Source organism: Sus scrofa, chromosome 7, assembly GCF_000003025.6.
Source record: "Sus scrofa isolate TJ Tabasco breed Duroc chromosome 7, Sscrofa11.1, whole genome shotgun sequence".
NCBI classification, from domain to species: domain Eukaryota; kingdom Metazoa; phylum Chordata; class Mammalia; order Artiodactyla; family Suidae; genus Sus; species Sus scrofa.
In genome coordinates, this window is record NC_010449.5 from 60,951,335 (window position 1) to 60,966,744 (window position 15,410).

General features: G+C 48.6%; 1 protein-coding gene and 1 long non-coding RNA gene across 4 annotated transcripts in view; one reads left to right on the forward strand and one right to left on the reverse strand.

Moving 5' to 3' along the window:
• Positions 1-9,595, forward strand: part of CELF6 (CUGBP Elav-like family member 6) — a 29,830-nt gene extending 20,235 nt beyond the window's left edge. Inside the window, 11 exon segments of the mRNA XM_003128507.5 lie at positions 4,864-4,992; positions 5,094-5,173; positions 5,333-5,476; positions 5,590-5,722; positions 5,805-5,951; positions 6,185-6,205; positions 6,208-6,246; positions 6,504-6,584; positions 6,670-6,813; positions 7,432-7,587; positions 8,419-9,595. Coding sequence (XP_003128555.2) covers positions 4,864-4,992; positions 5,094-5,173; positions 5,333-5,476; positions 5,590-5,722; positions 5,805-5,951; positions 6,185-6,205; positions 6,208-6,246; positions 6,504-6,584; positions 6,670-6,813; positions 7,432-7,559 — 1,046 coding nt within the window. The 3' untranslated portion in view covers positions 7,560-7,587; positions 8,419-9,595.
• Positions 1-15,410, reverse strand: part of LOC102166620 — an 87,481-nt gene that overhangs the window by 67,094 nt on the left and 4,977 nt on the right. For all 3 annotated transcript variants that reach the window (XR_001297909.2, XR_002345848.1, XR_002345847.1), the window contains exon 2: positions 3,790-4,074. This is a non-coding gene — a long non-coding RNA (uncharacterized LOC102166620). The remainder of the gene's footprint in view (positions 1-3,789; positions 4,075-15,410) is intronic.

Below are 15,410 nucleotides of genomic sequence, written 5' to 3' on the forward strand. Positions count from 1 at the left end.
TATCTTTGATCAGCTTTCATTTAATTTTTGTATATGGTACAAAGAAAGGATCCAACTTCATTTTTTTGTATATAGATGTCCAGTTTTCTCGGCACCACTTGTTGAAAAGACTGGCACTCTTGTCAAAAATCATTTCAGCATATATATGAGGCCTTATTTCTGGCCTCTTAATTTTCCTCCATTCGTCCATATAGGTCCGTCTTTATGCCATTACCACACTTTGATCATTATTGGCTTTGTAATAAGTTTTGAAATCAGGAAGTCTGAGACCTCCAACTTTCTTTATTCCCCCATGATTATTTTTGCTATTCAGGGTCTTTTGACATTCCATATGAATTTCAGGATCAATTTTTATATTTCTTTTAAAAATTCCATTGCAATTTTGATAGAGATTGCATTAAATTTGTAGACTGTTTTGGGTAGTACTGACATCTAAATATTAATTAAGTCTTTCAGTCCATGAACACAGGAGAGCTTCCATTTATTTGTGTCTTCAGTTTCCTTCAGCAATGTTTTGTAGTTTTCAGGAAACAGGTCTTTTTTATCTTTGTTTAAATTTATTCCTAAGTATTTTGTTCTTTTTGATGCTCTTGTAAGTGGAAGAGTTTTCTTTTTTAAAAAATTTTAAATTAGGAGTTCCCATCATGGCGCAGTGGAAACAAATCCGACTAGGAATCATGAGGTTGCAGCTTCGATCCCTGGCCTCGCTCAGTGGGTTAAGGAGCTGGCATTGCTGTGAGCTGCGGTGTATGTAGCAGACGTGGCTCAGATCTGGTGTGGCGGCAGCTGTGGCATAAGCTGGCAGCTGTAGCTCCAATTTGACCCCTAGCCTGGGAACTTCCATGTGCTGCAGGTGTGGCCCTAAAAAAGACAAAAGACCAAAAAAAAATTATAGTTGACTTATGATGTTCTGTCAATTTCTGTGGTACAGCAAAGTGACCCAGTCATACACACACATACACATATATTTGTACATTGTTTTTCTCATACTATCTTCTATAATGTTCATGAAACAGTTGTTTTTTTTTCTTCCGTTTGTTTGTTTAGGGTCACATTCGTGGCATATGGAGGTTCCCAGGCTAGGAATCCATCTGAGCTACAGCTGCTGGCCTACGCCACAGCCATAGCAATGTGGGATTCCAGCTGTGTCTGCAACCTACACCACAGCTTGTGGCAACCCTGGATCCCCGACCCACTGATCGAGGTCAGGGATCGAACCCCATCCTCATGGATACTAGTTATATTCATGTCTGCTGAGCCTCAGTGGAAACTCCTTGAAATAGTTTTCTAAATTCCCTTTTCAGATTGTTCATTGCTAGTGTATAGAAACACAACTGATTTTTTTTTTGTTTACTTTGTATAGTGGAATTTTGCTGAATTTTTTTCTTGTTTCTAACAGTATTCAAGCCCTCCTTGATACTCATCAGATCTGGTCAGGAGACTGTATCCCCAGATATTTCCATCACTCATTTCCTAGTCTTCCTTGGCTCCTTACAGTACAGTAAGAACTCATCACTAAGAACAGCAGGAACATCAAATGCAGCCATCAACAGGATCTCATGGGTTGGTATTTGGATGGAAAGGTATTAGGATGTGTTTTGTGGTTGGTACCCTAATGCTGACACCTTGTCCCTATACGGTCTCTATAATCATGATATCCCACCAAACATGGAGGTAAGTGAGAGGGGCCTAGAAGCCAGAAGCTTGGGCACCTCAGGAATTCCTCTGGGCCAACCTGAGGCAAAGCCACCTTCCTAGAACACCATCTTGATACCTTTCCTGAGGAAGATGAAGTAGATTGACTCTGACTCTGGGCTCTCAATCCAATTATTTGCTGCATTAGAATCCCTGACCTGTATGACCAGCTACATAGGCAGATTCATGGAGAATGACCTGTGAGATCCAAGCAACTTGGTTTGGGTTAAAAGCAGCATTTGGTAGAAGAGAAAGAAGTACACAGTGGTTGCCATGAGGAAAATGCAGTTATACCATTCAATCGTATGTCTTTCTTACTATGTCTCAACTCCACACTAAAGCCATCTTCCAGTTCCTTCCACTCCAGGAAAGCTGAGGCTCCCTGTGAGATAGGTCCATCTTTCTAAGGACCCACCCACCACTCATGGGGTGCTTTTATTCAGACATTTCTGACCTACTTCTTACTGAGTCCTCTTCTCACCAAACTGGTATAGTTTGAATTTGTGGATGTTGAATTTTTTGGGCTAAATCCCATTATCATCATTATCTCTCTGAGTCATGGATCAGCCCTCAGAATCTTTAGGACTACGGATTTGGGGGCTACTTTCAGAGGTCTAGCCTGTACTTCTCTTTGACCGGATGTCTTAAGAAACTTATCCCAACATTTCAGGGTCATCTGATGCTTATATTCACTGTGACCCAGATCATCCTCCTGTCAAACACCATCAAGGTCCCTGTGAAGTGGCAATGAGGACAGCAGGATTCAAGGCAGTAACTGTGAAGCAGGCAGCATAAGGGTCCAGTCCATAGCCCAATCTCTGAAGGATCAGACCACCATCCACACAAACCTCCTTCCTAACGTGGGGGCTCTGTCTCAGCCATGACATCTCTCTTCCTACCTAGGGCTACCTGAATGCTGTTCCATGTGGCACAGGAGCTTACCCAGGTGCTATCATCTTTCTGCAGACCCTAGCCAGTGTCAGAAATGCACTATAAATTAGGGCATCATGAAGTCCTAGGCCTCTGGAGACCCTAAGATGTCTCCAGCCCCTCCCGGGCCTCTTGTAGACACGTGGGCATACTTTAGTTTCACAGCTCAGAACAATAACACAATCACAGAGGGTTTGATTCCCTGACCAAATAGGGCCCGTTTTCCAATGTTAAGGCAAAATTACCATCAGACTATTCAAGACAGTCAGGAAAGACCTTTCCCATATTTTCAGGTTCCTGAACAGAATGATCTCAGACCTCTCTTCATACACTGTATGGAACTCTATTCTCAATCTTTTAGGTCAGTGGTTTACAAAGATCTTTCCTTGCAGCCCCATGTACGAAATACTAGGGGAAGATGAAGCAAGAGAAACTCCAGCCCTCCTACTTTTCTGACTTTGGTCCTAGAAAAGTTCTGCTTTTCTTTTTCGTTTTGAGCTTTACCCTAATATTTCTGTTAGAACAATAGATTCCACAGGTTTTTAAAAAAAGGTTAGGAAGTCAGTGATCCACTCCAAGGGCACTATTCTGTGCCTAACACTCCTGGGAGTGAAGTACACCCACTGGATTGTACTCTCACCACAGAAGATTGGTACCTCCACTGGAATTCCAACCACAAGTACATTATCCGTCTCTTCCCCAACATGATTTCTGGGCAGTAATCCTCTGGACGGAGGGCAGCATTCTGCTGAAACATGCTCTCTCTGGTCCATGTAAACCACAGGCCCTGCCCTCCATTCAGACACACCATTGACAGGCGGGTGACAGAGAGCAGGTTACTCAGGGCAGCCTAGGCTGAACCCCACACCATCCAGATGAAATATGGACGTATACACCGCCTTGTTGGAGATTTCCTCCATTGTTAATTTTAGTCAGTCTAAACCAGGCTTCAGTCTGCGATCTTCACCAGCCTTGTTTCCTCTTTACTCAGGATCCAAGGACCCCCCCACTGGCCTAGCCAAGCTTATCGAGGAGTAAAGGAGTTGGGATGGGTAGTGGGCTCCAGGATCTCAAAGGTGAAGCCTGAAGCCAAATTCCCACCCACTCCTTCTGTCTCAACTTGTAATGCCCTGATGAAGTCCCACCTCAAATTCAGAGACTTACCTTGGTGCAGAAATGAGAGGGGCTGTGACAGCAGAATCAGTGGGCTGGGCTCCTCCTCTCTCACATGCTCCTGGACAGTGCTCCTGAGGCCTGACTTGCTGGAAATGCAGCTGAGATCTGGTTTCTAGACCCCAGCTTGCCAGCTTTCTCCAACAATATAGGCCCAGGTTGCAGCCCTTTTCCCGGCATCTCTATCACTTGCAAAGGAAGGGTGGATACAGGGAAAGATCCTCAGGTGGCCTTCTTGGTCTACTGGCAGAACTTGTTCTCCCATAGCATGAACACCTGGGGAGAGATCAGGGCAGGAACACAGGGGAAGTCAGAGAGGAGGCAGGAGGGCGCAGTGAGGGAATAAAGGAAGCAAGGAAAGGAGTCATGGGTTCAGTAAGTGTAGTGGGGGAAATGATAGTATTGAAAGCTCAGGAACCCAAGCTTCCTGTCTTCTTCAAGTCCTTGGGAGGGGTGCCCAGGTTGAGTTTAATGCTGGGGGTGGGGATTCATCATTCTAGTGCTCAGTGTCTGTGGATGAGGCAGAATGATGAGACAACTGTTTTCTGTGCTGTTTTGTTTTTTGTTTTTTTGACCCAGAATCCCTCTTGAGTCTAGCCAATGCCATCAGGCTTACCTACAGGGTAGACTTATCTTCTCCAGACCCAGTCTGAATACAAAGGACTCCTCTGAGGACACCCTCCCTTAATGGGGCTGAAATGGTCCAAAATAACATTTCCCAAACTCTAAGAACAGAAAGGTCAAACATATTAAATGATGCATTTAGGGCTCTATCGAACCAAAGATACTGAGTGAATCACTTCCCACAAGAGCAGCAATGAGTCTTTCTGGGTTTTTCTAGGCCCTAGATTTTTCTGATGGAAGGCTGGAATTCCTTTCCTTCATATCTGCTGTAGGTCATCCTGCCCCTCAAAAAAACCCAGGCTTATAGCCCCAAGTGAGTAGGACCTCCTCATTCCTTAAGACTGTGATTAAATACCTTCCTAAGTGCCTCCTGTTACTCTGGGGGAGGGGGGGGTCCAAGAGGATTTAGGGTTCCCAAGTGATTCCTGGATTTGTCCCCAGAGGACCGAAAGCTGTTTGTGGGAATGCTGGGCAAGCAGCAGGGTGAGGAGGACGTCAGACGCCTGTTCCAGCCTTTCGGCCACATAGAGGAATGCACTGTCTTGCGGAGCCCTGATGGCACCAGTAAAGGTGACTTGGGCTGACCCCTGGATTTCCTGATGCTCCCATCTCACTCTGGACCACATGACCCTCTAGCCTCTGTGACCTGAGGCAGCTTTATCCTGCCCCAGGCTGTGCCTTTGTGAAGTTCGGGAGTCAAGGGGAAGCTCAGGCGGCCATCCAGAGTCTGCATGGAAGCCGGACCATGGCGGTGAGGGCAGGCACCTGGGCCCAGGGTGGGACCAGCAGCGGTGGGGACGGGTTCCTCTTCCCCACATGCCCGAAGAAAGGGCATGATGAGCAAGGAGCTCAGCCCAGGGCCGGGGCTGGGGTCTGGACCGGTCCTTGCAGCCTCCCCTGCCTTACGCAGGGCGCCTCGTCCAGCCTCGTGGTCAAGCTGGCGGACACGGACCGCGAACGCGCGCTGCGGCGGATGCAGCAGATGGCAGGCCAGCTGGGCGCCTTCCACCCGGCGCCGCTGCCACTTGGGGCCTGCGGAGCCTACACCACAGCGGTAGGTGCCTGGCCCTGATGGGCGCGGGAGACCGCAGGTGAGGTGGGATGTCGGGAGCCGGTGAAGCTGCCGGCTTCTGGGTCCTCCACACCAGCCCTTCTTCCCTCCCAAAGATCCTGCAGCACCAGGCGGCCCTGCTGGCGGCGGCGCAGGGCCCGGGCCTAGGCCCGGTGGCCGCAGTGGCAGCACAGATGCAGCACGTGGCGGCCTTCAGCCTGGTAGCCGCGCCGCTGTTGCCCGCGGCAGGTATGGCACACAGAGGGCGGGGGCTGCGGCGGGTCGGGGCGGGGCTGCGGCCTAACTCTCCCACCTTCTCCTCCACCTGCAGCCAACTCCCCGCCGGGCGGCGGCCCTGGCACGCTTCCGGGTCTCCCGGCGCCCATCGGGGTCAATGGATTCGGCCCCCTGACCCCCCAAACCAACGGGCAACCTGGCTCCGACAGTCTCTATAATAACGGGCTCTCTCCTTACCCAGGTGGGCTCCCTCCCCACCCCCCGCAGCTTGGTCCAAATCTCCCTACAAAACGAGTGGGAAGCGGGGTGGGGGGAAGTGGGGGGTGGAAATGGGGGGCAGGGCCTGGCCCTTCCCTGGGAAGGGCCTTCTCCTTCCCTTCAGCCTCTCGCAGCCTCCCTCCACATTCCCTGAGCTCTCACCTGACCCTGCCTGCAGCCCACTTCATTGTGGGCCTTGCGCCCCTCTCTCCCCAGCCCAGAGTCCTGGCGTGGCTGACCCCTGCAGCAGGCCTACGCTGGGATGCACCACTACGCAGGTTTCACTTGGCGCTCCGCGGCCTGGGGGGTTTTAAGGGTCAAGGAAAGTAATAGGGAGATTTGTGTGTAGGGTGGGGGTTAGGCTCTGTTCTGAGGAGTCGACCCTCCAGTTTCCCCACCGTTGGACCCAGAACAACTTTTCTAGGGGTAAGGGTTACTGCGGACTGGCTGAATTGGTCAAAGGTGGCCAGGCAGATGGGGCCCTGGTTGGGGGATGGCTCCTGGGGGTCACTGCCCACTTCCCCCTTGCCTCCAGCAGCCTATCCGTCGGCCTATGCCCCAGTGAGCACAACTTTTTCCCAGCAGCCTTCAGCCCTGCCTCAGCAGCAAAGAGAAGGTGAGGGACAGGGGTCTGGAGATCAGGGCCTGGTGGGGCTGGACTCAGGATTCCTCCCCTGAACCAGCTGCTCCCATTCCTGCAGGCCCCGAAGGCTGTAACCTCTTCATCTATCACCTGCCTCAGGAGTTTGGTGATGCAGAACTCATCCAGACATTCCTGCCCTTTGGAGCCGTTGTCTCTGCCAAAGTCTTTGTGGATCGAGCCACCAACCAGAGCAAGTGTTTTGGTGAGCAGAGCCCCATTCCTGGGCCTCTCCCATTCCTAACTTTGAAATTCCCTAAAGGCCCTAAGATTTTGCCTCCAGAAGTCAATGATTCCCAGAAATTGAGTGTACAGCACTCAGCAGGGTCACAGATCAGTGATGGGGCTAAGCCCAGACCAGGAACAAGTCTATTTCAGGTTCACCTGGGACGGTTAGGTGTCTGGTAGATCTTCAGCCAGTTAGGCTTTAGAGTCTAGCCAGGGCAGGTGGAGTCTGGGTTTGGGACCATAGATCCCCTCCAAGTCCAACTGCAATTCAGAGAACCAGAATGGGAGCTGTGGAGGGAGAGAGCCTTTCCTGTGCCAAGGAAAGACAGGGAAACACACCAACTAACACATGACCTGCCTCCCAACACACACACTCCTGTTCTTCCAAGAATTACATCTTTAGGAAACTCAGGCCACTTACACATGTAAGTATGAGTGTGTATCCATGTGTGTGTGCATGTACAATCGCTGGGGGGTGGAGGAGTATGTGTTTGATGGAACTGGCCTGAGTGGGCAGGGAGAAGGGGCTGGTCATAGAGAAAAGAGGCCCTGTCAGGCAGAGTTCCCACCTAACTTCTCTGCCCACACCCTCCAGGGTTTGTTAGCTTTGACAATCCAACCAGTGCCCAGACAGCTATTCAGGCCATGAATGGCTTTCAAATTGGCATGAAGAGGCTCAAGGTCCAGTTAAAGAGGCCCAAGGATGCCAACCGGCCTTACTGATTTGCTCTCACTGACCAGCCACAGAAAGGTGAGTCCTTGGCAAACCCTAGGCAGATGTGGCCTGAATGATGGAGGCACTCTCAGCTTAGATATTCCTTTTGGAATGTTGGGGGTACCCATCTCTGAAAAAAATCTGTGAGAGAAGAGCCAGGAGTTAGGATGAATCCTCAGATGGAGACCATGATTTTCCCTTCAATCTAAGGACTGAGATAAATTACACAAACTTCCTGCCCTATTCTGTCTAGGAGAGACAATTACAGTAAGATCCAACCAGTTAGTTCTACTCCAGAAATAGCCAAAAGGGGCCAGAGAAGAGAATTCATGTGTGAGGAGAGCCCTGGTTGGGGGAGAATGAGGCTAGAAAAGTAGGTTTGTGCCAGCACATGGAGGGTCTTAAAGGCTATGAGTTTGGACTTTATCCTGAAGATGGTAGAGATCCATTGATGAGTTTAAGCAAAGAAGGGACAGAACGTAAGGGTTGGGATAATGGCAGTGAATATGGAGATGAGACAAACAAAAATGCTAAAGAAGCAGGATCTACAGGGCCTGGTGGTGATGGGGAGGAGGATGTCGAGCTCTCTTAGGTTCCTGGTAGGTCTGGCTCCTTCAACTTTAGGGGATTATCTCTCTCAGAAAGTTCACAGGACCCTGCCTCACTTGAGCTACCCTCAGGGAGCCCTCTGGAGAGGCTGTTGGGCTGAGGTCATCTGCCCGGGACCCAGGGTCTGGCTTCAGTGGAGGCCTGAGGTCCAGCCACTCCCCAGAGATGTCCCTGATGGGGCAAGCTCCTCTTCTTTTCTTGCTCTCCAGAGTAATTTTTCCCTCCCCCCCTCTGTCCTTATCAATTAATACCCAACAGTGGAAACTGAAGAGTGAGAAGAAAGGAAAAGCACAGCACAGATATTGCTTGAGCAGCCCTTCCTGAAGGAGCAGCCGCAGACGGAGGTGGAACGGACCCAAGGCCGGCACCTGGGCTCAGGCCACTTTAAGGATTGTTTTTACCAAGTGGGTTGTTCTGTGCCTGTGGCGTAGAGCTCAGGCTGGCAAAGCAGCAGGGGCTGGCTAAGGACTGACTGTCTAGGGGAACCAGCAGAGGGCCTTGGGGGTGCCAAGGGCTTCTCTACAAGGGAAGCCCAGATTTTCTTCTTTCAAAATCATATCATTCCTTAGAGTTTAGGGACCAAAGGACTATTGCTTTTTTAAGAATATATATATCTATATAAATTAAAACAAAGAAACAAAAAACAAAATGAGAAAAAAAAAAACACAAGGAAACAAAAAAAGACTGTATAGAGTCTCATAAAAGCTGCCTTTAAATATCCCTAGGAGACAGGGTGAAGGAGACCCTTGAAGGCCCCAGCCTAGGCAGAGGGAGGCTGTGGAAAGATTGTTCTGTGTCTCATTCCCTCTTAAACCACCCCCACCCTTTAAAAATAATTAAGGACTTGAGGTCTAGGCTCACATGCAGGTAACGAGAGTTATGGAAGCAGTGAACCCACAATCCTCAAACTCAGCATCCCTGAAGAGGCCCCAGGAGGAGCTCTGGCCCACCCTGATCTTTGCCACCTCTGAAAGGCCCTTAAGCCAGCAGGAGTGGGAACCTGCCTTTCCTTCTTGACAGCCTTTCCCGTGGAACCACTGCTTCCCCAGGCAGGAAGGAAGGGAGGGTGCATCACCCCAGCCTTCCCTTCCCCCATCCAGATAGACAGAGGCCCTGCCTTTGGCTGAGCCGAGACACCTCCTGTTTCCCCTCACCTTGAGCCAGCCCCAGTGTCCCCTTGCTCCAGGCCACCTTCTGTCTTTAAGTCTAAGTTTGCCCACCTGTAAAGTAGATTCAGGATATATGTAGAGGGCTGTGACAACAGACTTGGAAGGTTTGCTACTACTGTATATACTGCCATTGAGAAGGGGATAAATTTCAATATGTAGAAGCTTCAGAATTTAGAGGTTCCTATTTACCCAGGACCTGGGAGGGAAGTAGATGTTTTGCCAAAATACTTCTTCATTCCTTTAAAAACTACATCTTTCCTATGCAAGAGTGTCTCACATGTGCTTATCCAAGGTGCTTCTAGATGGTGAGCAGTGTTCAGCTTAGAAGTGGTGTGTGCTCTGTCTGTCTGTCTTTGTCTGTCTGTTGTATACAGTGGGTGCCATATAAAGCTGATCAACGGTGGTGCTTTCTGCCTGCTTCTGTGAGATGGGCAAAAGACTCAGCTTAGAACACCATGACTCACCTTGCCTGGTCAGCCTTTCCTGGGCCTGCAGGGCCTTGCACATATTTTTCCCAGGAGGACAATTTCCCCTCCACCCCACAGACCTGGATCAAACTAGCCTGGGGCCCCAGCTGTATGGTGGGCTCCCTGGTCCCCAGATGTTGCTACGGCTGGAGGCCTCTGATCTGATAGCACATCAGACAATAAAGGATGTGGGGGTGGGGTCGAAGGGTTCCTCCTTCATGAGAGTTTCTAAGAAAACTTGTTCCCACCTGTTCCTCTGTCTTTGACTCGTTTTTGGAGGGAATGGAATGAAAAAGAACATTAACAGGTAAGGTATGGTGTCTGTCAACAAACAATTTCCAAATGAGGGAGGAACCAGTGTCAAGGGCATCTGTACACCAGCACCATGCTGACACAGAGACTGACCACCCTGGACACAGAATATGTAATACCTGCACATTCAGATATCCACCTGGAGGCATAGAGGCCCCTCAGTGCTAGATGCTAAGCATTGTGCTGGGAGCTGGGGCTCAGGCATGTTGTAGGCACTCAAGAGTTAGGGGGAAAGGTAGACCAAAAATGCAGTTATACTGGAAGGCCACACAGCGTCTGAGATAGCAGGAAGAGTACCTAATTCAGACTTGACTGGTAAAGCAGGTCAGAGAAAGGTTTACTGAAGAAGAGGAAGGGTCTTCAAGAATGAACTGGCACATCTGTACAAAGCCATTTGGACAGCTGCATCATTCTCATAAACTATCTCTACCAAGCAATAATGATGACTGTTTACTACAGTAGTACCCGTTATGTGGCAGAAATGGGAACCAAGATAAGACCCTTTCCCATTTCTAACTCTACCCTGAACTTTACGTCATTACCAAGTCATGTCAAGACATGAACAAAAATGGCCTTTAAAGTGTTTTGTTTCATGGTAAGGACTAGCAGACTGTGTACAAATGCTGCAGACGTTGGCAAGGTCTAGATCAGGGTTAGGCAAACTATGGACTGTAGGCAAATCTGGCCTACAGCCTGCTTTTGTGTGGCCTACTAAGAATGTTTTTCACATTTTAAAAGGGCTATAAAAATAAAAGAAAAAAGAATACGAGACAAAATGTGGCCCACGAAGCCTAAGAGATTTATCTGGTCCTTTAGATAAAAAGTTTGCTCACCCCATAAGATCATGGAAGACATGTAAAATGTCTAGTTAGTTTATACAATAATGGTGTTTGTGTCTCTGTCGTGTGTGCATGTATTAGTCCAAATCCTTTCAGTTGCAAGTGTCAAAACCCAACTCAAAAATGCTTAAGCCAAGAGGAAATTAGGTGGCTTACATAATTGATAAATCGAAAGACGTATCTGCCTTTGGGCATGCCTGGATTTAGGGGACCAAATGATCATGTCTCCATCTCTTGGCTCTGCTTCTTTCTATTTGGTGGCTTCACTAGTTCTAGCTCTAAAGACCTTAGGAGGACTTTAGCCAGAATGGACATGTGTCCACCTCTAGGGTAGAAAAGTAGGCCACCATGATTGACAACTTACCAGGACTGGGTGGAGGGGAGAAATGGGTCTCCAAAAGAAGGGATGATAGGCCTATAAGCAATTTGCATCCATAATATTCTACCCCTTTACTGCTCAGCATTCACCTATACTTTTATTGACAAACATACAATTTCAAAAATGTGCCTGCTGGAATTCCTGCTGTGGCAGAGCAGGTTAAGATCCAATATTGTCTCTGTAGTGGCACAGGTGTGATCTCTGGCCTGGCACAGCAGGTGTAAGGATCTGGTGCAACCAAAAAACAAAACAAAAAAGTACATACCTAAAAACACAATGATCCTAGGCCCAACAAAAACACACTCACCTACTCCTCAGTGAGAGACAATACAGAATCATGCTCAGTTGCTTTACTGATCCCTCAGGCCTGGATCCCTTTGTGATGTGCAATCCTTGATTGGATATAACTTATTGAGATTTTGCAATCTATGCTTAAAGATAAATGTAGCTATCCCTATATAACCAATATGAAATAGTGGATGGAAACAGGATAACCATTTTGCTTTAGCCATGCCCTCAGCATGCAGAAGTTCCCAGGCCAGGGATCAAGCCCAAGCCACAGCGGTAATCTGAGCCTCAGCAGTAACAATGCTGAGTCCTTAACAGCTAGGCTACCGGGGAACTCCAGATAACCATTTTTTTTAACAAGGAAAAACCACCTTCATTAAAGAGAAAACAATGGTCACTACTCTATAGCTTATAGCACATCCTTTTGGACAATGGAGTATATTTCTTGGTCAACAAAACTGATTACTTGTGGTCCTTTCCACTGGGAAATATCTCGTTTATCCATTGTCCTTTATGGACATCGCTGAGAAGATGCCCCTTCTGGAACTGAAACATCCCTCTTCCCTTTGGACATGGTTTTGCACCTAAAGGTTGCCTTGGAGATTATGCCTTCCCAGACCCCCAATTTCTAGGCGAGGAGTCTCTAGATAATTCCTTCCAGACTGATTAATTTGATCCCAGGGCTCTCTGTGAGCTAGTAACTATCATCAGGATTCTTGCTGAGTCCTTGTTCTAGAGTCTAGATCCAACCCTTGTGGTTTCTGTCTCTTAGAAATAGTTATATTTGGCCCATTCCCTTCCCCCTCAGCTTTATGGCTTTCCTGGTGTCGATGATAATAAGTAAACTTTAATCTGCTCAGTGCCTCCAGAGAGAGATTACCTATTCAACACTAGGCAGGCTTATGCTCCAGTGACCCTGACCAGAGAGTCAAAATCCCTAAGTAGTACTGGCTTCTAGGCCTCAGCCCCAAGGTGATGCTTAGGACAGGAGTGAGGCAATCACACAAGCACTCATTCTGGCCAGTCTGTAGCTTGCTCCACTCCTTGCCCTCTGGCCATGGCCATGTTACACTGAGGCCACATCAGCAAAGTGCTCCTGAGAGGAGTCTGTCAGTGGACAGTGAATGGTGTGTGTGTGGGGGGTGGCTCTGAGAACTTGTATAATTTGGGGGCTGTGGGAAGAGTCTTTCTTCAGCCTTCAACAGGGCCCCTGGAATTTCTATCTTTCTCTCTGAATGCAACCTGGGTGTCTTGAATGGAAAGAGAAAAGACCTTTGGGCTGAGATGGGACCAATAACCTCTGACCTTGAAAGCATCTCTGGACCTGCTTTGTGCTCTGACCAGGCCTAGGGTCTCACCTCTGCTCAGGGGAACAGAACATGCATGCAATACCCTCCAAAAGAGGCTGCTAAAGTTAGGGAGATCACAGAATCTCTCTTCATCTTTTCCAGCTTTGGTTGAAATCTTTGGGCATCCACTGTCCTGACTGGACCTGCCTGCACTGTGACACAGCCAAATCCAGCAGGGATTCTGAGGCTGTTTTAGGCCTCTGGGCCTCCCTCAACCATTGTATTTACACAAGCATGTTACACATCCTTGTGTTCTTTGGAAGAACCAATGAAGGAAGAAACCTCATGGGCTCAGGGAGCTCAGAGCCAATGCAGACTCTGCAGCTGCCTTTGAGCTTGAGCCACCTGGGGTCCACAAAGAGGTGACCAAGTCCACGCCAAGTGCAAACTCAGAAACACTCTTTTTCTCTCCAGTCCCGGCTTCAGACACTGCCATCACGGGGTGGCAGCCTGGACTGATCAGAGCCTTTGATTGGCCATCTGTAGAGGGCACTTTGAACTTCCAGGCTCTAGCCTCCTGCCCTCTAGTGGCCTAAGAGCACAGGGACTCAGGAGGCAGAATGTGCTGCAAGCCAGGGTTTGACTCTTCCCAAGGTAAGTCCCAGGAGAATATGCAGGTAACCACAGACGAGCCTAAAAAATGAGCCTCAGCTTCTCCTAGAGAGCAGGCCAGAAATGGCCTGACCCAGCAACCTTGGTACTGGGCCCCTAACAGGATCCAGCAGTCTGGGCTGGGTCCCCTGCACATGAACAGGAAAAATCAGTTGTATCCTCAGGACCTTCTTGCTACCCTACTGTTGGGACTCAGCATTGGGATAGGGGCTTTGACTGGGGCTCCACGTCTTAACCCAAGTGCTCCACAAAGCAGACTCTGAGGCAAGGATTAAAGTCCTCGAAGTGGGGAGTTCCCTGGTGGCCTAGTGATTAGGACTCAGTGCTTCTACCCACCACTGTGGCCTGAGTTCAATCCTTGGTCTGGGAACTGAGATCCCACATCAAGCCACTGCATACCATGGCAAAAAAAGGGGGGAGGCAAATAAACAAAATGAAATAAAATAAAGTGTTTGCACTGTTTGGGGAGATGGAAGCCCAGGATGACGGGAGGGGAGAAGAGATGTGTGGCAAGGAAAGACTTGAGGCAATGCAGGACAATGCATTGCTGTGCTGGCCTGTTTCACATGCACCGTGAGGAGAAAGCAGGTGACTTTACAGGCCTGTCTGATAAAGCGCATGGTATCTGCAAGGAGAAACTGTACCTTGGGTCAGTTCACTAAGAGACTTTATCCATTGGTTCTCCTCTCATCTCCTGTTTCCCGCTGGCTGAGGTGAACCCCAGCAAGAGCTAACTCCACTGCATTTCTGAGTTGCATCATTTGCCTCTTGGGTGGCTGCTTGGGAAGTCAGATCCCATGCCTGCCATGTGCCATTTCTGCCACAGATGTGGAAGTGAAGTGGCTACTCAGCATAGGTGGGGGTGCCAACCAAGAGAGAGAAAGAAGGAGGTGGCCTAGGGAGTCCAGAAAGGTACATGACGTTTGTGACTTATACATTTCACTCTCTCCCACAGGATTCAGAGCAAGGGTCCCAGCACTGTCTGGATTCCAAGTGAAATAAATAGTATGTAATCTGGGAGAAAAAAGACACATTCAGTATCATCAGGAGTATCATCAGCCTTTTTTTCTAGAATGTCCCAAGCCCTGAGATCCAGTGTCTCCTGCTGGATATCCTGCCTCTATGCCTTTGTCCTTATTCACTTTAGTTTGGGGTAGTGGATCTGGCTTTTATAAGCTATGAGACATGTGATGATCCGACCCTTGGCAGTCTAGGTAGCTGGCCACAGGCACAAAAGGAAAAAAAATCAATGCTTCATATGGCCTGGTTCTATCAGCAGAGAAGCAAGCTGAACTGCAGGACCTTTCTAGAAATCTTGCAAGAGGCCAGCATACTCCAACATCCAGACATTTTTCCAGTGTGTCCCAGAAATCTCCATCTCGGATGGATGCATAACCTAAAACTCCAGATAAAATAAAGGATCATTTAGCCAGCTGACTTGATACCGCTTAACAGGGATTTCTAACTTCCCATTCAAGGATCATCAGATCCCCACGCTGCCTCCATTTCACTTCGGTTCCACCAATTTCATGTTCTAGAGTCTATTGACTGCACACGCCATTCCTTTTGTCTATTAGGACTGGTTGAACTATAAGCAAACCAACAAGAAGGGAGCTGAGGAGTGTAGCTATATTACTGACTTCAGGAAGGGCTGAAATCAAAGGCTCAAACAATATCATCAGATCTCTCTCCATCTCTCAGGGTTCTGCTTCTCTTTGTTCCTTGTCCTATTCTCTTTCCTGCCAAAAACACTTTCTCCATGTGGTAGAGAGCTGGGTGCCAGCAGCTTCAATCTTATATGCTTTTAGCACCATGGCCTCAAAAGCAAGAGAGTT